The sequence below is a fragment of the Protopterus annectens genome, chromosome 10.part0 (genome assembly GCF_019279795.1).
Source record: "Protopterus annectens isolate FY-2018-M chromosome 10.part0, PAN1.0, whole genome shotgun sequence".
Classification (NCBI taxonomy): Eukaryota; Metazoa; Chordata; order Ceratodontiformes; family Protopteridae; genus Protopterus; species Protopterus annectens.
In genome coordinates, this window is record NC_056744.1 from 716,146,002 (window position 1) to 716,171,001 (window position 25,000).

At 37.4% G+C, this 25,000-nt stretch overlaps 1 protein-coding gene across 1 annotated transcript in view; it reads left to right on the forward strand.

The window, feature by feature from the left end:
- Window positions 1-25,000, forward strand: part of PATJ (PATJ crumbs cell polarity complex component) — a gene marked incomplete in the record, with an annotated part of 2,990,875 nt that overhangs the window by 2,743,390 nt on the left and 222,485 nt on the right. Inside the window, 1 exon segment of the mRNA XM_044085542.1 lies at window positions 16,007-16,118. Within this exon segment, the coding sequence (XP_043941477.1) occupies window positions 16,007-16,118 (112 nt within the window).

A 25,000-nucleotide genomic window follows, 5' to 3' on the forward strand; every position in this document is an offset into this window, starting at 1 on the left:
AATAGTGATGTCACGTTCAAGCATTATATATGAATAATAATGACATCTACCACAAGGCTTACTACCATATGAGTTTCTCTGTTTTTCATTAGAATTTCTAGAAACCTCCACCAAAGATTTAATATTACTACCTACTTTGGTGGAGAAAATAGGCTTGTCACCAAGAACCCAAATTATTTCAGGATTAGTTCTAAAAATATTCCAATTCTTTGACAAAGTTGTTTTTACTTGGGAATAAAAGGGACTAAACTGTACCACACATGCCTGCTGGAAATTAGTACCAACCCTGGTTTTGCCAAAACCAACAATATCACTTGGTTTATGATTAATGCTACCCAATAATGGTTTATACACGGTACCCCATTTGTCACCAACCTCCTTGAGTATTGGATCAATGAAGTCCCCCGGGTAGCCTCTCTCTAGAAACATCTTCCTTAAATTCTGAAATTCCAGTACCACATCCTCTTTTGTAGTGGTCATTCTGGCTATCCTCACTGCCTGCCCCTTTACAATACTTCTTTTCTGGTGAACAGGGTGGTGACTAGTATAGTGCAAATATGCATTGCAAAATGTATTTTTTCTGTAGATTTTTGAGTGGAACCTGTTTTGTTTTTTGAAAATCTGCACATCAAGGAAGTTAATTTCTTGCTGGTGGTATTGAAAAGTAAATTTTAAATACCTAGTAGTCTGATTTATATATTCCAAAAACCTAGGGATTCCTGCTACATCCCCTTTCCACACAATGACAATATCGTCCAAAAATCTACCATGGTATGCAATGCAAGATGAAAATTCCATATCAGGTTGAAAAATATATTTTTGTTCCCACCCTAAAAGCACCAGATTAGCATACAAAGGGGCACAGGCAGCGCCCATAGCAACTCCCTGCAGTTGTTTGAAATATTCCCCACCAAAAAATAGGAAATTATTTTCAAGATTCAGACTCATTAATTCACATAAAAGTGTTACCTCGTCAGATTTTAAAACAGAGTGGGAAAAGAGAACTTCCTCGAAAAAATCTAACCCTTCCAGTTTGGGAATACAAGAAAAAAGGTCCTGTACATCAATTGTAAGAAACCAATAATCAGCCATCCAGATATCTTGCTTAAGTTGACCCAAAAAATCCCAAGAATCCTTTAACATATGCGGAAATTTACTCACAATATGTTTCAATTTTACATCCACATAAACCACTAGGTTATGTGTCTTAGAACCTGCGGCTGCAACTATGGGTCTGAATGGTGGTTTCCTAAAATCTTTGTGTACCTTCGGTATCCCAGAAATGGTAGGTATCTTAGGAAATTTATTTATATAATAGAAAATGATATTCTTCCATGGAAATTCTCTGATCTATCAGATATTCATATAAGTAACTATCCAGTCTACGATAGGAAATATTAATTTCATTTTTGGAACATAAAGAATATCTATCCTCCTGGAATAGTATATTCTGCATATCGTTATTTTATTCCTCCACTCCATAAATAACCACCCCTCCCCCTTTGTCCGGGGTCATGATTCGTATGTCACTATTATTTCTAATACTCTCAAGAATTTCCTTTTCGCGGGTGTTCAAGTTATTAAAAACCTTCCTTTTCTCACCCCAAGTCTTGTATAAATCTTCCCTATGCCACTATAAGTGGATGCAGTGGGGGGTTAAACATACTACTTTTCTTTAAAACCTTATTGGATTCATCCGTACTTATTTTATCTGACAATATAAGATTCAAATTTAATTTCCTAAGATACAACTGCAGGTCGATCATAACTGAAGCAATATCCGGCACATGGGTTGGTACAAACATAAATCCCTTCGAAAATAGGGAAAATAAATCTTTAGTGATAGGAAAGTTGGAATAGTTATATATGTTGAAACCATCCAAACTATACTTAATATTATCAACACTCTGAATCTGTTCTATACTATCTACCATTGGTTGTAAGTCTGATTCTGCTTCACAACCCTGTTGTAAGTCTTGTTTGTCCCTTGTCTGCGTTTGTCTATTCTTTCCGAGCGTCGAGGCATGGGAAAATCCTGAATGTCATCTAAACACTCAAGATCATTGTCACCATGATGGATATCATCCAAATCAACCTCCATGTTGAGGCTAGCTCTACGCCTATTTTCTAACCCTCCAGAACCATATTCATCCTGCTGCTGCATATATAAAAAACAGCTTATCAGTTGGATAAACCCTACCCTCCTTATATTGTTTGTTGTCCCTTTCCATTTTTTTAACTTTTTTCTTAAATATATTGCCACATTTTTGGTCCACCCTACTGATAATCTTGTAATACAAATTTTCTTACTGAGAAAATAATAAATCAGTATTGATATTCTCATTCAACATGTTCACTTCTTTCCTTAATCCAATAATCATGGACTCATAAACAGCAACAGTTTTGACCAACAATTCCAGTCCCCACTTGTCAAACATTTCAGAAAAACTCTTTATAGTCACATTGTCGTAATAAATTCCATAGGGAAACTTAAAAACCCTTAGTCCCTGTGGTACTAACTCTTGCTTGATACATTCATTAAGATAACAAATTTCCATTACACACAGTTTAAATTTAAACAACTTTTTTTCAAAAGCATAAATCATTTCCCTTAAAGAAAGGGTATTCAACATGCTTAAAATTTCAAGACTCAGAATTCAAATTATACTGTTTACTACCAGTTTCCTGAAAAGAAAAAATGCCTTTGTATTAACTTTCCATACCTGTCAGTATTGTTATTACTAATTGAATTAACATTACCAGATTTATTTTTTCTTTTGGAACTACTGTTAACATGACATCCTTCCACACCCAGTTCATTTTGTCTGTTTCCCAATCGACTTTGAAAAAGTTTGTTTTTATCTTTACATGAACAGTTTGTGCAATAAAGTTCTTTATCTGCCCCACCTCTACGTGGAGGAGATTGACAATGGCTATTAGAGCCATGAATAATGTTAATCTTGTCAGCCAATGACTTGGAAACAGTACCTGATTTAGAGTTGAAAGTTTCATGCTCCTGGCGTTTTCCAACATGTCTGCTGGTTTCCACAAATGCTGACTCAATCTCTGCTTCAAACTGTACAGCACAGTTACTTCTGAACTGTCGTTTAGATGGAAAAACGCCCTGTTCACCTCCCAAGTCAATGATATGACCAGCGTTGGGTGTAGAAACGTTTCTCTCACCTCCATCATGGATTTGCGCCAACGTAGTGACGTCACGCGTTTTCTTAAAGCGGCAGTGCTCAACATACTCCTTATCTGTACCAGAATTGTTACCAAAGTCATTTCCCCTTTTAGAACTATTAGGGGAAAACGGAGAAAGAGAAATAATACTGCTAGAATCCTTTTTACTACCCAAATCCTTTTTGTTTTGTGAAAATAATTCAATTAGTTTGGTAAGCTCTCCCTTCAAGTCAGCCACTTCCTTCTTCAAGGCTAAAAACTCGGGCTGTCCAGAGTCCAAAATGGGAGAGAGCAACAAAGAGTCTGGGGACCCCATAGCAACAAAACACCAGATAACCAACAAAATCCAACCTAATGGTGTTGAAGTGCTGAAGTATAACCAAGTAACAAATAGAAGCACAACGTTGCGAGTCCACAGATACTATTTATTAATACAACATACACAAATAGTGATCACTGAGTTGGTATATATAATTAGGAGAGAAGATGTGGGGCACAGCTCCCTATTAAGAGGTTCCTTATTACTGTCCATCATTAGTAAATTCACTAAGACATGAAAGTAGTTTGTAGCAAAACCTTTATCATCAGAGTAGATTAGCAGCATAGAGTGAAGTCTAACTTAATCTAACTAGAATGACTAACATGGTAGAACAGCCATAGACTATTTTTAACTGAGACAAAGAACAGACAGGTTCTGGAATATTCCTTCTAATCATAATTCATATCCTTGCTTGACAGTAGAAATATGCAGTTTATTATTCAGAAACTGTTGGTTAGCATATTCTTAGACACTGTACATTTCCATGAATTTATATACGGAGTTAAACAAACAAGACTGTATCCATTATGGAACATGTACTGAACATGGTCAAACTGTAATATTAGTTTGTTTCATAACAAAGCAGTACTATGAGCCTCATCTACCTTGCAGCATACAGTTATACGTTTGTTTCTGTTCTAAAATGCAGAAATCCTTTCTGTCAATTGTAATGTCTAAAATAATTCTACAGAAGAAAATCCATTTTGACCCTTACAGTTTTAAATATTTCAGTATTATCTCTTAACAGTTCCCTCTTTGATTTATATTTTATTAATAAATCAAAAAAAATAAATCAAAGCTGTATCTATTTAAGAAAATGGGTATAAAAGATTTGAGTTCTAGCCTATTCTATTTCAGATAACAGTCTGATCATTTTATCTTCAGATTTACACTGAGAAATAAAGAGCTGCAAGAAAAATGAACACTATGTTAGAAACACCTACTGGCTGGAGTGCTTGAATGGTAGCATTCACTTCATGCATTTATATGCATTATTATTTTTAGTGTTCTGATGCCTGTCTTGTATTATTTTATTAATGTCTTTCATGTGAAGCTTAGAAAAATAAAATCATAAGCACTGCAGCTAAGAGCCATTTAAAATATTTATTCTCCAACCTAGAAAATATTGGTTTTCCATGCCATAGTGAGCCAGTAACTCCTTTAGCATATAAAACATTTACAACCATTCATGTGTACCTAAATGATCGTTAAATTTCATTTCACTACCTGAAATGACCGTGCAGTAATTTCTCACTGAAAATAAATGCATTTTATTTACTTATGATAACTTGAGAAATACCTCTGTGATTGACTTCATGTCACAGTGGTCAGGATATGATCTTCATGAATTCTTCTGCATGTAGTAGCCATTTTCCATTCAACCCACACTTATTCATGTCCACAAGCCAGTCTGCAACCGACACTTTCCCTCTTTTTATTCTCACATGTTAAAATTGTGGCTTTTGTGTCCTGTTGCTTTTTAAACCACGAACTGCATGCCCTCCTGGCTGTCTACTCCCCTGATGTTCTCTGTCTATCTGAGACCTGGTTAAAACCTAACACTACTGACAATGAAGTGCTAGCACCCAGGTATAATATGCACAGGCTGGATCGTGCTTCCAGGAAAGGGGGAGGGGTGGCTGTACTGTATAAATCTGAGTTGAATGTGACCATAGATGTTATTCAACCACCTCAGATCAATAACTCGGAGATTATTGCCACTAGATTGCAACTTAACAAAAGTAAAATCATCAACATCATCTGTATGTATATTCCCTCAGGTAATAATGTAGCCACACTTGAAGACACGCTTCAGTGGCTATCTTGTCACTACCCCCAAGAAACACTAATACTAGGAGACTTTAACATCGACTGGGGGTCTTGTTCCAAAGAATCCCCTTCTACCCACATCAACTTGCATGCATTTACACAAACCATTACCACCCCTACCAGGCTAGGTAAACCCAACCAAAAAGATAGCATACTCGACTGGGTACTCGTAAATAGTAACCCCCAACTGTACACTGCTGGTACCCTCCCCGATGACCTAAGTGACCATCTTCTCACTTACATAGTTAAGGATAAAGCCATTACCCCACAACAACCCCTACTCAGAAAAGTCAGGAGCAAAAGAAACTTTGACCCTGACAAATTCCAGCTGGAACTTAGCTCCTGTAATTGGTCCATGCTAAAACACCTACCCTTAGAGGAGGCAGTTAACTATTTTAACAACAAATTTCTTGGAATTCTTGATCTACATGCACTTGCCCACTCAAAACGTACAAAAGCAAGAACTACACCATGGCTATAAAGAGACAAGACTAAAACTTACCAACAGAAACAAACTATGGGCTCAGTGGCATTCCACAAAAGACCCCCATGATCATGTTAAATATATAGTTATGCTAGGAATGAAACAAAAAATGTATTCTACAGGACAAAAACAATACTACTGTAATTTAAAGATAACCAACAAGGACAATCCTCAGAAGTTCTGGGCAGGGCTGAACAATCTACTCTGCCCTGGCAAAACATCTACACCTATCCCTGCTGCCAGCATTGATAAATCCCCAGAGGAGGTCTCTTGACAGTTTTAACCATTTCTTTACTGAAACAATTCAAGCCCTAGGTAGACAATTACCTTCTAGCTCCCCTACCCCTGATACTTCTCCCTCTAAAAAAACTCTCGTTCTCCCTCCAACCAGTGTCCACATCACTTATCCGTAACTTGATCAAAAAATTAAAGCCTACCACACTCTCCTCTGGCCAACTCCCCCCACTGAGTACCTTCAAAAATCAGCTAATGCCATTGCCTATCCAATATCGATGCTAATCAATCATACCATAGCAGAAGCTAACATCCCACCATCTGAAAAAAATCCTATGTAATCCCACTACATAAAGGAGGTTCCTCTACGGAATTCTCCAATTATAGACCTATACTTTTTCCACTTGCAAAGATTATGGAAAAAATGTATGCAAAAACAATTTATACACCACCTAATCCAAAATCACCTCATGGCAGATACCCAGCATGTTTTTTATCTACACCATAGCACAACCTCAGCGTTAATGGCTTTTACCAATACCGTAAACAATAACCGTAACAATAATCACATATCCTCTTCCCTATTCTTGGATCTTTCCAAGGCATTTGACATGGTTGATCACCAGCTTCTGGTTCACACCTTGCAAACGTTCCACATTGATACTAAAGCCCTTCTTTGGTTTACATCCTACGTTAATGGAAGACAACAGGCTGTCCTATGGCAGAACAAGCTCTCTACTCTATTACCAAACACCCTTGGAGTACCACAAGGCTCCATAATAGGGCCTCTACTGTATTCCATCTTTATTAATGACTTGTATACAGTCATACCAAATGTCAGCTGTATCCAGTATGCTGATGACTCCACCCTGATTTGCTCAGCTACTTCTCTCACAGACCTGAGGGTCGCTACCCAGTCCACCTTTAATACCATAGAAAATTGGCTCTCTGAATATAGATTGTTACTAAATCCCAAAAAACCTAAAATGCTGTTATTCTCTCCATCTCATAGGTCTGCTGCCTTCACCTTTACCGTAAATGCAAAAGATGGGACAATAATTTCCCCTGACCACTCTACAAAATTACTAGGTGTCATTATTGACAATAAACTAAAGTTTGACCTACATGTAAATCAAACAATCAAGAACATCAATAAAAAAACTTTGGTCACTGTATAGAATAAAAGCCTTCCTATCCCCTCCAGCTAAGATGGCTATAGCTCGCTCTCATCTACTCTCAACACTTTTATTCGCCCCCCCCCCCCTTCTCTCCAATCTAAACAAATCTGTACTAAATAGACTGTCAACCTGTTACAATCATATTGCCAGGTTTGCAACTGGAATGTCTTTTAAAACACACCACTGTATCAACCTAAAACAGCTTGGGTGGCTAGAACTTCCCAGTCTCATCCAATATAACCTGCTGATCATGGCTAACAAAATCCTCTGTAACCCAGATAACACACCAACCCTTCAAAATAGTATCACCCCCCCCCCCCACAACAATCCAAGACTGCTTCGATCCTCGAACAAACTTCTTATTCAGACAATCAAAATCAACAGTGCCGCTGGAGATGCCCTCTTTGCTAACGCTGCAGGCAGAGCCTGGAACTTGCTTCCAGGTGATATTACTTTGCTCTCCTCCCTAGGACAATTTAAAACTAAACTCAAAAATTTTCTCCTGACTATAACCAGGTGTATCTCATGTCTGCCTATGTATTCTTTGGTAATACTACGTATGTACTCGTTTTACTTGTATTATTGTGTCTGATAACTCAGAGCTTATCTCCCCGGGCCTCCACTGAAAATGGACATGGCTCCAGTTGGACTGTCCCGGTCAACAAATGTAAAATAAAATAAGTAAAAAAATCTGCAACATCCTGTTAGTATTGTTTTATTTTTTATGTTCCATGATATTTTTCCCATATTTTCCATGTTCCATAATATTTTTACCATTGAAGCCTGGTCTACAAAACTCATTTCATTAATTAACCTTTACTGTTGTTTTCTCAGGTAATAACAAAACGTTAACCAACATGTTACAATGAACGTGTCACCTTACTCTTTAAACAGATGTCTGAATACTGCCAGCTATGAAACTGTTTGGCTACATGCCCATGTTGTGCATATCATGAACATCATGTACACATTTTGTAAAAATCATATACATATTTTATGCATATTAGAAAAAAATTATGCACATACCGTCCATATTATGGAAGTCGTATGCTGATACTGTGCATATAGGTTCATAGATTAGTACTAGACTAACTGCCCTTGTGGGACATTTTAAGCCTAGCTAATTAACCCATGTGAGAATCAAACTCTGCACCTTGTGTCTGTAAGGCAAATATCTTAACCATTATGCCAACTTCCTGTCTGATAAAAAGTAAACATGAAATAACTGTATTTCCTATAATAGAGTTCTAACAAAATTTTGTTGCACCCTAATAACACCCATTAGTTGAAAATAATGTCTGGTTAAATGACAAGATCATACAGTAGGTAAATGAGGACTGAGGGAATCGAACCCTGTACCAGAGGAGCTGCAATTCACAGCCTTAATCCTCAGTATCAGCTTTCAGAATTATTGCTGATACCATTATCTTCAAGAGAAGAAAGCAATAAAATCTGTTTTAATAAACTAATTATTATCTTTATTAGTGCTAGAACTACAACAACTAGTGTCTCATATTTGTTAAGTAACTATTCTCCCTGGTTCCCAGATGCTGTGTCCTTTATGCTGTCCAATGCATCACATTTAACTATGTAAGTAGTGCTGATACTTTTTGTCTCATGAATTCTAATGTATTTGCTATTATTTTTCTCTCACCATCTACAACTGGGTTACTCTTTCTGCCTTTGTCCTAATTAATCAGTCAACTAATTAACTGGTCCTGTTTTACTTTTATTTTCCTTAAAAGAATTTGAGAATTGCCAATAAAACAACACTAAACTCATGTAGGAAAAAGAATCTGCCTAAAGCAGATGCCCTATGCTCCAGCTATACTCTGTGGCTTATCGTTTACTCAGAGGCAATCTCTGAGCTGTTGGACATGCTTCACTTAAAGAAATTCCAATCCCTCAGAGCCACATGCTCCAGGGATCTTAACCGTGTCATCACAATGAACAAATCATGGCAGAGGGATAGGTTCCTGACCCAGAGACTCCCCATACTCTGGAATAGACTGCTTATACATGTGAAGCAGACCGCCTCCTTGGCTGTCTTCAAAAGTAACCTTGATGATTGGATAGGAGATAGGAAATTCACCCCGGGGATCACGTCAGTTGCCCTGCTAGACAGGGGTCCAGGGAAGTAAATATTGTGGGTAGAAATATCCAGGGAATTGTTATGGTTAGGCTTGTATAGGCCCCTAGGGTCGATAGCCTAGTATCAACCTATGAACAAAAAAACTGCCTTTAGAACATTATCTTACATAGTTCGTAGGTTGATATTAGACTAATGACCACTGGGGCCTTTATAAGCCTAATCAAGCAAACCAAATGTATTCTTCAAGGGATATACCTGATAATATCGAAAACCGACATTGTCTAAGTTGGATTCATCAAGACGACATCCACATAAACCCACTTCATCAACAGACTGGATGAACGAAATCCTTTCCAGGATAAGTACTAAGTCACCTAAACACATACAAAACCAACACCAGAACACTCAAAAAACATCCAGGTGGGGGGGGGGCTATGTCCTCTACACCCCCCAATTAAATATACCAACTCTGAGATCTCATTACAGTTTGGGAAAGGACAAAGTTCATCTTCACGGATAACAAGTTAATTACCCTGGGAAGGATTTGTTCATCCAGTCTGTCGATGAAGTGGGTTTTCGTGGATGTTGTTTTGATGAATCAGTCTTTGACGATGTCGGCTTTCAATATTATCAGGTATTCCCCTCAAATTATTGTGCCTTAGATGTTATTTTAATGGGTGTATATTAGTTAAAACATGATTTATTGGCTGCCATTGTCCATTAGAGACATTGGTGTCAGACCAAGGGTGAATTTATTTTCCATCCATTGGTCCAGGTTGCACTTGAATAGGGTTAAGGAAGGGCTCTTTTTTAAATGAATGGGAAGCCTATTCCAGAGAATAGGGATTCTCTGAAATATATACCTGTCCATCCAACATGTACTATTAAAGTTTCAAGCAAAGTTTACATTCTTAGATCTAGTAATTCTGGTGCTGTTTGTTTTGTGGATAATCAAAAGGCCCATCAGAGAGAGATGCATGGATGCCTGAAATGCCAGAAATGATTCGCCTTTCAGCTGTTTGTAGGAAACAAAGTATTAAGATAGGGCTTTGCAGTGATTTGCATAGTGCATTGTGTTTACTCCTTGTTTTCTTTTTGTGAGGAACCTCTGTGGACATTCCAGGTGTTTCATGTGTCTGGTCAAGTGGCCGGGTAATTCCCTGTAATTTTAGGAAAAATGATGTATTAAGATTCACACGTGCATATGTGTGAGATGTTATGGACATAATTATAATACACTAGTTACCATTGGTCTGAAGCAATTACCATTTGTTGGTGGTTACCACCCTCTACATAAATGAAGGTTTTCATATGTCTATTCATAATTTTATCAATCTTTGAAATCCTTTTGCAAATCTCATGTTATTTTTTTTCACAAACTGTGGAATAAGCATGAAAATATTGTTTGTCATTTCCTGACACAAAATAAATAATTTTACTGGAAAGTACAGTTGTGCAAAATCTTACCATAACAGGAGATGCCCTTGCCTTCACCATTGCTGTATTCTTAACAGATGAGATTCCCTGCAGTGGAGGCCAGAACATCAAGCCAGTCTACCAAAGACTATTTGTTGCTTTTTAAAACCTATGCTGAACATCACCCAAACACTCCTTGTGTAGCATAGGGCATAAAGGTGACATTCAGGCCTATCATAATCAAAACTGAATGCCCCATTAGGAACACAGTCAAGAAACCCAACAGAAAATCTGTACATGCAGGAAGGCAAATGACTAGAGGGATGGAGGGAGGGAGTGAATACTGCAGCAGTGACGGCAAGGACATCTACCATTATGGAAAGATTTTACACAACTTTACTATCACCTTACATTCACTGCTGTAGTATTCTTAACAGATGGAAGAGTGCCAAAGCTCAAGAGGAAACTTTGGAGGAGGAAGGTGCAGAAGAGCACCTTAAAAAGCCATGAAGAATGTCACTAGCACAACCAGCCCTAGGTGTCATGGCCAAAAGGGAGTCACCCATGAGATTTTGGGAGCATCCTGTTGAATCATGAACAGGAATTTCAGAGTGAGAGGAAGATGAGGGAATGCATGAAGAAATATTCCCTTCCACGAAACTGAGAGGGTATCACCTTCCACACCAGAGGACCTGGGACTCTGGCAAAAAACAGAGGAAGTTGTCTGTTCAGAGGGGAGGCTAAAAGACCCACTTGAGGAGTACCCCACTGGTGGATAATGTCCAGAAACACACCCCTGTGAAGCATCCATTCATAGGACTGAATTAAAGACCTGCTCATAGTGTCTGTCACAATGTTCTGACCGGATGGGATATAAACTGCTTGAAGAGTTGCATAATACTTGACAGCAATATCCCATACCAGAAGTGCCAACAGGTAAAGAAGGTAAGATCTCGTTCCTCCCTGTTTTTTGGTATACCACATCACCGTCGTATTGTCTGTGAACACCGTGAGAGGCCCTGGAGAGAAAAAAGGATGAAAGGCCATTTATGTGCTCCTTCAGCTGATGAGGTGATTACACCCCTTGTACTTTTAGGGAGCCAAATGTCACTCCCTAACCCATGTCTGAAGTGTCTGTGAACAATTCCTGAGAGGGAATGGGGGGTGAAAAGGGGATCCCTGGATTCAGAGACAACTGCTGAATCCACCAGTGAAGTTCCTGTCTGGGACAAGGAAGAAGCAGAAATAGAAAGTCTAGAGGATCTGAATGTTGGAGCCACAGTGACTTCATAAACCACTGAAACTTTCTTGTGTAAAGTTTGGCCATGGGGAGCATCGAAATGGTGGATGCCATGAAACCCAGAGTTGTCAGAAACTCTCTGGCAGTAATGGAAGCCAGAGGAAGAAGAGTTTGAAAGAAAGAAATTAGAGTTAAGGCCTTTGGAGGGGGCAGGGTAGCAAGCATTGGTACCATCTGAATCCTGCAACCCAGAAAAACATGATCCTGAGAAGGAGTCAGAGAAGACTTTGTGAAATTTATAGTGAACCTCAGGCTCTGAAGAAGGGAAATGGCAAAATGAAGATTTTGCAAAAGTGTCTTTGGCAAAGATGCCTGAATCAACAGGTCATCTAAGTAATGCAATATTTGGGTCTCTTGAAGCCTTGCAAAAAGCAATCACAGGAGCAAGGCATTTGGTGATCACCCTTGGCACAGTAGAAAGGCCAAAGGGCAAAGCAGGAAACTGAAAATGCCAAGAAGCAACAGAGAAATGCAAAAACTTCCTGAAAAAAGGATGCATCTGAATGTGGAGATAAGCATCCTAGAGATCCAGAGACAACATATAGGCCTGGGGGAGCAAGAGAGGAAATGGAATTTGAAGGGACAGCATCCAAAGGAAGGCACTTTTAGAAAAGTGTTTAGATGAGAGAGGTCTAGAATAGGTCTCCAAGTGCCCTCTTTTCTGGGCACTAGAAACAGTCTGTCCAGGTAAAAACACCACAGACAGACAGATTTCCAATCTAAAACATAACAGCAGAAACAAAGCAAAGCTTGTCCACCACAGAGAGGTTTAAAACTATTTACTACTAAAAATCAGCAAGTATAAGAAAATAAAAACACAGTGAAACATGAAGTCATCTTAAAGTAACTGAATAAGCGGTTTTGTCTGGAATGCCTTCATCAGATCTTGTTATACTAAACTTAGCACATCAAATTTAAATAGAGGCTTAGCCAATCAAAGTCTTCTTCCTCAGCCTCCACTCTTTCAAAAAAGGAGCTGTAGGAGAAGAAGAAACGTGTTTAATTTTTTATTTCTTTTTTTAAGGGAACATCCCCTCCAAAAAAGTGAGAAGGCTCAGACCCGGGACAGCAGTCAAGAACTGTAGTGGGAACTTTTTCCCCAACCAAAAACTGAGGAACTCCCATAAACCCCTTGGAAAAAAATCTGCTGTGGTTCCCCCTGAACTTCTGAGACAGATGCCTGCAAAGCCTCTTCGGATGTGCTGCCAGCCGGACCATCACTGGTCTCAGATAATGGTCGCAGCACAGAAATCCAACAACACAGCCAGGTGAACCTCTGGGTTTCTAACAACCTCAGGAGAAACACCTGGCAGAGGCTGGATAGGGGAAGATTCTGGTCCTGCCTTTTTCATCATCATCTTCCCTAACGGTTAACCCTCAGACCTGGAGATTCCTTCCATTGTATCTTTAGCAAGAAGCTTAAGACACTGGTTCTCAAGATACAAGGAAAGGGAAGAAAGTCTACTGCAAAGGGTTTTCAAAACAAACACCTGACAAATAGAACAAGATGTATGGTCAGGAGAAGCTCCTAGACAAAAAAGACACTTATCGTGATGGTCTTTAGGGGGGATTTGTCTCCCACACTGGCATTTACCCTTCTTGGATGACTTTAACCCCAAGGTGGACACAAAAAAGTCTGAAAAAACAAAGTAGAAGTTAGCAAACAGGCATAGGTAGTTACTGGAGAACAAAAATGGGTTCAACTGGCAGAAAACGGATGCAGGCATACAGACCGATGGTAAAAAGATGCGTTTTTATGCCCTATGCTATGCAAGGAGCATTTGGGTGATGTTTGGGGTACCTTTTAAAAGTAACAAGTATTCTTTGGTAGACTGGCCGGACATTCGGGCTTCCGCAGCAGGGAATCCTATCTGTTAAGAATCCTGCAGCAGTGAATATAAGGACATCTTCCTATGCACTACTTAACAGCTAATCCCTTATGTCTCAGATTAGCAGTCACTGGTTAGCCAATAATTGAACCCTGAATTTTCTAAACTTTCTAATTTACAAAATGTGAATGTTTCACTTAATTTTTAATGTAAACACAAAAAACTATGCAGCTTTAAGCATTACAGCCATATGATAGCTTATTCTTGTTTACCTGCTTAGATTTTTATCTCTTTCTAATATATAAGAGAAACAACAGATTTGTATTACAGCCTTTTATTTTCCTCAGTCATTACTGATTTATTGTGGCTAGGATTTAACACAGTGATGCCTCTCCTAGAGTCTTGTCTGCATCTTGTATTAAACTGTGGCTGCTTCTTACTTCACTTAGAAGTCAGTGAAGTATTTCCTATGTTTTATTAAGTAAATACTTTAACATATGTATGAACAAACTTGAATTTCTTGCTATGCTGATGCATTAAATCTGCTGCTTTCTCTAGTTAAAGCTAAAGCATGTGATATAAAAGGTATGGTAGGACTCAATTTTCTGGTGTTATCTTGTTCCTTTGCACCTTGATGAGCATCCCAGTCTACTTCTATAAAGGTCTGTTGCTCACATTTAATACCACACCTTTGGAACATGTTGTTCCTTATTATACTTTAACCAGATATACATTCTGAAGAGTACAACATGCAGCCAGTATATTACCATAAATTAACCTTTGAATAGCATCTTGAGGTTTTTTTTTTTTGGAGGGGGGGGTGGCAAGGCGGGTATTTCTTTATTTTCAAATGTTTAGTCCAAGTCTGTCTTCAGCAGCCTCTTAGACAAGACAAAATAGAGATGTTGAGATATGCTGTGCACGTAACTCCTCCTCCTGTACTCCAAAGAGATTCTGGCCCCTGAAAATCTTCCCTTAAAGCAGTGGTGCACAACCTTTTTGTGGGGAGGGCCACTACACAAATTCTTAATGCATCTGCGTGCTACCTCAAAACATAGTAGTCGTTACGAGTTAACAATAGGTACAGGTGGCTGGCATTTTTACTTAAGACAGCAGTCATGAAATTGCCTGTTTTCTATATCAACTTTGCTTTTAACTTTATTCTGGCTTGCAGCCATGACTTATTACAAACTCTTGCAGAAAGTTACTACTGTTTACATACTACAAGTTATAAACAACAAAGAATAGTTCCTTCCGCAGCTAAAATTAGAGGTGTGTGCTACTGCAGAAAATTAGGGAAGTAAGCACGTGCTGGAAAGTTTGCATGACTGGAGTAAGGCATAGCATTTTTTTCACTTTTTTAAAAAACTTTTTGTTTACTCTCTGGGGGCCGGATGGTGTTGTGTTGAGGGCCGGATTTGGCCCCGGGGCCGGATATTGTGCACAACTGCCTTAAATTCCTTGTATCATTGGATTCTGCATCTGTATCTTTTAATTTTCCGAGTACTGACTCACAGAATTGCAGTCTTTCACAGGACTTATTCTTTCCTGCATTGAGGCACATTAGATGGCTCACACTGCTGACTTGGAAACTGAAATCATAGATGCTACAGTTTCACTAAAGCTTTACTTAGATCTGTAGTTGTGTGTTGTGTAGAAGCATGTTTACTGGGCTGACAGCCATTCTTCTTTCAAGTTGTTTGTCAAAACGTCAAAGATGGACCATCTTCAGGCATTGCTTCATGTCAAGTCTCTTTGTTATGAGTATTAGGAAAAACACAGGGAGCAGAGTACAGATTAGGGCTTACTACTACCTCACCTAAGAGGATCACAGACAAATAATGGGACTGCACTCTTTCTGCTAGGAGTTATATGAGACATAGTCAATGCACTTTAAGTCTGGTTATTGAGTTATACATTATAGTGTTCTAGCAGAAGCAAATTTATGCTAGCACAGAACTTGACAGCAGACTTGGGTTGTTTGGCCCCTATTATCTGCCCATTTCCATTCCTAAGGAATAACCTGCATATTAAAGTTATTCAACAATCTACATTCTGTTATAATTTTCTGTATTAAAAATCAAGTGTGTTGACTTGAAACCACTTTAGATGCTATGTATTCATTTTTTTTTTTTTTTTAGGTAAGCCAACAAAGTGTAATCAGCAACAGTCTTCCATTTGTATCACATACCACTGGTTCACAGAATTACTCTAGAACAAAGAAGCCATCTTCTGCTTTGCCGCAGAATCTAGGTAAAGTAAAATAAATGCAATCTTTAAAAAAAAAATTGTAAAGGCGTCTGCATAATAATAAATAATGAAGCCTCCAAATATGTCACACTGCTGTTTTATCAACTGCCATTTAAGCTGAGTCATGTATATGTTAAGCAGTCTGGTTGACTAGATGAAGGATTACAAATTTTCATCAGGTATATGTAGAGAAAGACTATTTAATGGGGGACATCATTAGTTTCCCACCAGTTCTGAGTGATGTAGCTGAGCTTCTTAGTGGTCTCCATGGCTTAAGTTTAGTATGAACTTATGAGACTTTTAAGGCATATTTATCTCAAACGCCAATATTTTTGTTGCATACTTTCTCAGAAATATTTATTGGCCAACTTGGCCGCTTATTTTTTGTTGTGATTTCTGGAGTAGACGCATGGTCTAGAACTAGAATAATAATTAAAGAAGGGTAGGTGGAAACATTTTATAGAATAAAAAGGGATTGCCTCATGGAAAAACATTCCATTATATATGCAAGGATGAAAACAGTAGTTAGGCTTAACAGTGCATCATAAAAATGTGTGAAAATTATTTTAAAGTAAAGGCTGATGGGGAAAACAAGAAAAACTGGAGTCTGATATTATACTGTAAGAAGGTAAAATTTGTAAACCAGCCAGCAGTAATTGAAATGTATAAGCTTTCACCCTGGCTTTTGACTTAAGGTTACAACTCTTCTTCATGGAAGAGCATAGACTGAATGATATATCTGCAGCTCCTCTTCAGTCTGTTTTAGCTGGAACACAAATTTCTGTGTAATCAAAAAACGGTTTTATTTATTTTATTTTTTTGTTTGTTAGTCAGAATAATGGATTGAACTAGCAAGAACCTGCTTCAGTCACAGTCCCTGGTTACACTGTTAAACAGGAGATAAATATGCACATGAATTACTTCCTGACAAATCAAAAAAATGTCAGTGTTGATTCGAAATTGCTTGTGCATTGAGAAATAAATCAGAAAATCAAGTTTATGATTTACCTTGATTTAGAGTACAAGTTTAATACATAAACAGAAGTAGCCACGTTTGCAGTCATTAATACGAGAAGCTTTATTAATAATTAATAATGTGGGCATTCTTGACATTTTTCTATTCCTGGAAAACACAGCAGTTGACCCCCTCAAAAATCTCAGATACTCTGCTGTTGCACAGACATACCTCTCAACTGTGCATATTTTTACAGAATGTCTAGCGTATTGCCTCATATTTTTGGTCCATTTCTGATATGACTGTGGTGTTCTAACAAATCATTGGCAAATCACTCAAGGTTTCAGTCAGAAAATAATGATAGACATTTGAGTTTCAGACTTCATACCCTTCAGAAAATCTGTGCTAATGCAAAACCTGTTATTCTATCAACTTTTCGAGATTTTAAGAGCAATGTTTAAAAAGTGTCCCTATTTTGGGGGCCTTTGTCCCCCATTATTTATGGTTTTGTACAGATTTCTTGCTCTAGGAGGTTGAGAGGTATGTGCACAGATTATAGTTTGTAGGAATTGGCACCATTGTTTTAAATTATAAAGAAATGAGAAAGTGGTTATTTCATTGGATGTTGCCAAAGGCATATGCTCGTCTTACATTGTCGATTACATTGAACTAGGTATGAAGAAACTCAGAAGAAATTAGAATGACAAACCTTTTACAATTTTAAATAAAAAAATGTAGTTCTTTCTCTTATTGTACTGCATTCTTCAATCTGTTGCTTAATTTTGATTTTTCTGTGATTGTTTTCCCTATTTGTTTTTAATCACAGACTTTATCCTTTGCTTGCAAGACAGACAAAGCTTATCCTGATGCTCTCAGGGTGCAAGACTTGAGAAACAAAATGCTTGAGTCCAGAACCGTGGCAGCTATTACTATTCAGACTTGAGAAACACTTGCTTGGGAAGCCAGAAGCAAAACATAGGCTTTAGTGTAATTTGCATTTTGTATTTTCAGGCTTCCTGCTTCATTAAGATGCACATTTTGTATTTACTAATATTTTTGCCCAGTAACTGAGAGCCTGAAGACTACTGGTGCTCTGGACATTGTCTAATTTCCCTGTCAGTTCAGGTTCTTCTTGGGAAAACATGGTGAACTGGTTTGATTTCCATTTACCATAACTGGGATTCAGAACTGGGTCTGAGTGATGTGAGAAGTTTTCAGGCTAGGGAGGGACTGAGTGTCCTTTGGCTGCTGTGTTTCTGTAGGAAAGACAGGATTAGCAGAGTGATTTCATTTGCCCAGTGGTAAAGTATAGGACTCCAACATTGCTTAATATCCCCACAATGTATTAATGAAATTTATGTGGGGAAATGGTGTGCACTCCTCATTGGTACTAGGTACACCTCTTACAGTCTGTAAAATGTAGTAAAGTACTATATACTGTCAATCATAGCTGTCAGCAAATCAGGGACAAATCTAGAAAAATCTGGGACAATGGGAGACATTTTTAAAATGTTAGTAATATTAACCTGAGACTGAAATAATATATATTATTGAATTAAAAGAAGTATATAACTCTAATTATTGTAATTATGTATTAAGTTTAATTCACTACCTTTTCTCCAAAAGTCACCAGTTTTAGGAGGGATTAAGAGGGACAGAGCTAAAATCTGAGTCAAAATCAGTGACATCACTGAAAATCAGGGACAGTTGAGAAGTATATTGTTAATGTCATTGCCTAAGGTAGTTTGTTAGTTTTGCATGTGAGGTGGTAGATGTAGTTTGTTATAAACAGGTTTATTGTAACATCATTTCTGCAGCATTATTTTCTTTTGCTAGTAAATGTTTCTTCTATGGAAAAAGCTGTCAGCTATTTGAATTCATTTAATGTTGTCATCTTGCCTTGAAAAGCCTCCAGTAACTCAGGTGGCATTTAGAGAATAGGAAGAAAGAACAGATTCTCCATGAATATGTATCTCCTGTTATCCTAAAGAATAAGGAACATGTACTTGAATAACTGCACCCCAATCACGCCAATTAGACATTAAAGTAACTTATGCAGAATCTAGCACTCCTGTGTTTTATAGCCCGACTGTCATTAAAAACCTTATTTACTAAATGGTTATTGTGGCTGACAGACGTTCTTTCTATACCAAAGACTTTGAATGATGCAGGTTATTTCAGGTAAATGAATGCCTCCTTCCTCACTAGAGAGCAGGTGTAATTTTCCCATTACCCAAAACTATGTATAAAGTAATTCTGTCCTGCAGTAATGTAACAGATTGTGCTGAAATATTCACATTAAATATTGATTTTATTTTTCCTTTTTCCCCAAGTTGCATTATACTTTTAATTTAAAAAGTTAATACATTTCAATTGTAAAGGAATAAAGCAGTTTATGTTCAGTGCCCTGTGGGTTCAGTCTGTGACTCTAATAATGTTTCTGATTTTGTGTATTGTGTGTCTAGTACCTAATGGGCAGAATTCTTATTGCACATATTTAAACTCTGACGATTCTGAGTGGCTACAAAGCACTGTTAAGCAGGTATATTAAATCACAGCAGTGTCATAGAACTGCAGGTTACATTTTTAATTGACTTACTGTTTTGTTATGGTTGATCACCTGTGTAGAATAGTACGCTTCTCAAATTATGCCTTCAGCCTCACTGAGGAGGCCCAGGCTTGTTTCAGTGGATGCCCAAGCCAACCTAAATATGTTGTGTACTTAAAATTTTAAGTTTCTTTTCTTGTTTTAACTGGAAATAGGCTAGATGCAGGAGAATCCAAGTCAGTGTATGTATACCTGACGCTGAAAAACAAAAGGAAATGAGTGCTATACTTCACAAATTTTTTTTTGTTTGTTTATTAAACAAGAAACATCTTTATTAAATTATCACTTATGACAAAAGCAATCATGCAGTTATATAAATGAAAACAAATCATATTGACATAATTTTAATTGCAAACATTATACATCACTTATAATCTGTGCAATCACTGTCAGTCAAACATTACATAGCTCATTCAGAAATTGCCTTCTTGTAAACCTCGTTCCTCCTCTGCATGTATTATTCCCACAATTTCCATTTTTTCTATACGATTTTCTCCTACCATTTTCTAAAGATCCCAGTTCCAGTTGTTTTATCTGTGTTACTATATTCACTACTTCTAGTGCTGTTGGTTCAGACTTTGATTACCATTTCCTAGCAAGTGCTTTTTGGCAGCCACCGTAATTAGACTCAGCAAGGCCTTACTATGTCAAGGCAATTCTGATTCTGTATCATAACTCAAAAAAAATAATTTCCTTAGTCATACCAATTTCTGATAGCATAGACTGCAGGGAAATTTTAAAGTCTAGCTGCTCATTACATTCCTAGAAAATATGTTCCAGTTACCTCTTTTTCCAATTATACCTCCAATATTTGCCATCTACATGAGGAAAACATTTTTGGAGTCTTCTTAGGGTATAAAAATAGCTATGTAAACACTTCCAAGCAAACATACTAAATCTTCTAGACTCTGTTGCATATTTGGGAGACGTACATATATCCCATCATTGTTACTTTGTGAACTGCTTAACCAATCTCTCTTCCATGCAATATTTTATATGCTTTACTAGTTATTCTTTTTTTTAACAGCAACTTCTGTTGTAAATTCTACTAAAAACTCCACCAATTGTGGTCTTTCACTTAGGATCTCCCTATTTCTTTCTTTTTACCTATACTCTGATATCAGTCTTTGATATGGAAGGGAATTTAAGGCCTTCAGTCCAAATAAATTCTTTATTTTTTCCCATTCTGTTACCTTATCTCTCTCTAATTATGTGCTCCCAACACGTTGATTATTTTGCCAGTTGTATCCAATAAATTCCATCCCCTTCTTGCCTATTGTCTGTATCCCTAATTGCAGTCATCCCTGTCAGCAGAATCTCCTTTCTCCATTCCCATTTTGGCTTAGTTCTTAGAATATTTTCTGCTACTTTAAGAATGTAATATTCTGTATGGTTATTATTATTCTCCTTAAGGATCTGCATTCAAAATCACCTTCTGTCCTTGTTTCATGAGCTTCCCCCCTATTTTGTCATCATCCCTTTCCACTTTGAATTATAAGTCTCTGCTTGTGCTGTGTATAGGAGCCTTAACTGTGTAATGTGCCCCTTCAAATTGGGTAATCCCAGACAGCCTTGTTCTGTTGGAAGAATCAGCTTATCACAATTGACTCTTGCCATCTTCCCCTTCCAGATAAAATCCTTCAACTCTTTATTAATTGCTATGTACAACTTCTCCTCTGCTTGATAAAAATATGTCTGACCTTTGAATAATTTTAATTATTCCATAAACTTTCCATTTCTACCTTTTATTGATTTCCATATTTCTCTGCTTCATACAGACTTTCATAATTTTTTGAAATATTTCTAGTACCTCTACAGGATCCCTTGATATCTTCCTTTGTTATAGGCTACCTAAGCTTGGCGAGAACCCTTTCTACTTTCTGTTACCTGAGTTGTCGTACCAAAAGTTTTTGTGCTCTGGAGTTATCAAAAAACAGTTGTTTAACAGCAATCTTTCTAAACTCATGCATATTATCAAGATAATCCCTTCTTTTCTGTATAGCATTCTGCAATTGCTCCTCTTCTTGTTCTGAGATCCCCCCTATTCTGCAATAATTTAATCTTTGTCATTCCCTCTAAATAATTCTTGTTATTTCTTAACTATAGCTCCCTTTCTTTCATTTCCACCCTATTTTTAAACTTCACTTTAAATTTATCCCACTCCCTAGCTATATTTTCAGAATAAATTTCTATCTTCTCTAATAACTCCTGAATAATTTCCACAACCCATTTATTAAATTCCTCTCTTTTCAACAGATAAGTGGGAAAGTGTCAGTGTCTTATTTTTATTTCAGTTATTATTTTTGCGTGATCTGAAATAGTTATTGATTGCATAACAAAACTTTCAATTAAATGCACATGTTCCTGTGAAATGTATGTTCTGTCTAGTCTAGACCATTTTTTGCATCTTGTCAAATAATATGTACATTCACTCCAAACTCCTACTACTGAATTCAGATCCTCCATGCCAAATATTTTCATAAATTTCTTCAAAAATCTACCCTCCTTTATTATATTTTCCCTTCTGGACCCCCCCCCCCAGATAAATATTCACTCCTGCAAATCAAAATCTAGTCCCCTACTTATTAGTAATATTCTCTGCTGAAATCTGATTATTTGTCCCAGAATTTTCTTCAGCTCCATTATAGCAGTTTTAGGTGGAATATAAATACATGTCAGTGTATTCCTCCTTCCTTGCCAGCAGCCCATTAGTACCACAAATCTACCATTATTATCCCAGTTGTTCCACTAAATAACCTTTTTTATCAAGTTCACATGTTCAGTTCTTTCCAAATGTGTTTCCTGTAGCATAACTATTTATACTGTACATTTTTAATATAGTTCTCCTTCCAGCCTCTTTGGTACAGCAGAAAATTTCAGGTTTTCCCTAAGTGCTCTGTCCTCTAATTCTATTATTTTTGAAAAATCTCTTCTTGCGCATTCTCCTTTTCAGCCAGCATTTTCTTCATTTTGACCTCTGATTTTTGTAGTTTTATCACCCCATCAGAATATCTTTTTAAATCTTCCTGTATTTTTTCCAGCCTTTTGTTATTTTAATTGATGTACTTCTTTAGTATTTTGCTTATTTTAATCTGCTCTGAGTATATTTGAGTTTAATTTTTCCTCTAGGTTACTGGAAGTAATTGCACTGGAGCTGGAGCTTGCACTGCTTTTTGCTGAGCAGTTGCAGAATTCTTCCCAGTCATTGTTCTTTTTCTCACCTTTTGTTATTGATTTTCTTTCAGATTCTCTGAATTTCTCTTTTGCTGGCACCCAGGCAGTGCACTTACTAGCCAGTTACTGAAATTTATGCAAAAATATGAGTTTACTCACTCTCGCATTGGAGGTTCTGTTTTCACACTGGGAGAGGTGAAATTATGCTTGTTACTCCATGTGTAGCTATCTTGGAAATCTTTTATTTATCAAAAGTTTGGTTATTTCTAGCGTATTCATATGAGAGACTGTTTTTTTTTTTACTATGGTGAGGACCAAAGTACTCTCTTAATATGTAGGGTATGCTCAAATGCTGTGCTGTAATTTAAGGGGGGGCTCTCTGTAACCAGAGTGTGAGAACCAGTGGTCTAGAACATTTCTTCCTTTTAGTGGTGAATGCTTTTGGATGGTTTCACTTCCTCCAGATTTAGGGATTACAGTCCCACTTCCCATCTCCCAGAAGTGTAGCAGTTGCCATGATACAGTGGACTGGATTGCCCAGGGTTAGTCATTATCTGTATTTACACATGATTTCTTGGTCCTACACTTAGACTCACTTTTGCCAACACAGCGTAGTCCCTTGGTGTATTTTCCATGCATAGCAATGATTATAAGAAAGAACTAACAATGCAAAGGTTAGTAAAGTGTAGAACACAGTGCAGCTTGCCATTTTATGACAGAAGAAACTGTTGTTAAATGGTATCGTTTTTGGTTAAGTTTGACAGGAAATTACGGATTGTGGAAGTATGTGCTGTAGAAGCAATGGAATTGATTCATAACCGTAAAGTATAACAGTATTGTAACTGTTTATTGTTTAGAGGTATTTTGGGAGCTAAACTGAGGGGCTAAGAACCACAAGGACTAAATTCTGTCTATCTGAAGATGTAGGCAAACAGCTCAAGGGTAGATCAGTACTCATATATTGTGAGGAGCTGACTGCTAATACGAGTTTACCAAGGGAAGCTGGAAAAGTATTGTGCCTAAATGACTGGGGGTAGCTGATAATCTGACAGATCACTGGGCTCTTTAAATCTTTGTATCATTCCCTGTACAGGAATTTCTCTGTCAGTCTGTAAATGTTTTATACTGCAGTTTTTTTTATACAGTTCTACACATGCACTGTTTGAACATTTAAGATAATGCAAATTCATTGTAAAGGTTGTCTACAAAAACAGCACACACACAAATACATCAGAGAGTGTTTCAGCAGGCTGAGTATCTTTCTTAAATGCTGGAAGATTAAATGATTATAGACTAAATTCCCAGAACATGCATTTGAGTTAACCACATCAGAAATTTGAGATCAACTTTCAGTATACATCTGCACTGCTTGTACAGTACTGTGCTTGCTGCACTCTTGATGTCTTATAAGTGAAAGTGACATTAAACTGAAGTTTTCTCTGTAAGTTTTTGCAGTAACTGTCAGTTCTTAAAAGGGGAAAGGGGAAAACTTTATTAAAATACTTTAGCCATTTTCTCAGTTTTATGCTGAACTATCCTTGCTCAGAAACTAGAAAGCAAAACAATAAAATAAATACTATAAAAAATAGCTTAAAACTGGAAAAGAAGATAAATGTAGGATTGTATTGCAAGCTAAGCATGAGCTTCTGATTGGTTTACTTGAAAATGTAAGTTCTGGGATACAGCCCTTTATAATTTAACAGTACAGCATTAACAAAGACGGTTCATTCTGCTGAAACATAGACACTAACATGTATCTGAGTACGGTTATGACGCCTACCTTTAGTATGGTAGTGCAGTGGAGCTTGCCTGTCTATAAAAAAAAATACATGACCAGCACACATTCGAAAGGCAGTTTTCCAATGGGCAGAATGCCAACTCAAAATACATCTACTACACTATAGCAAATGGGTAGTGTAGTTCGAGTATGTGATTTCAGCATTGTGCATTGAGATCGTGGTTCAGTGAGGAACAGGGAATTAGCCCACTTCCTCACTGTAGTGTGATCTCAGAGTTGGTATAGATAAGTTACAGGGGTCTTGCCCCCTCCAAAATAATAAAATACATGGACCGTTGACTATGGAATGTCACAGTACATGAAGGTGCATAGCATGGATGACTGATGTCACCTCCTGCTATGTTGAATAC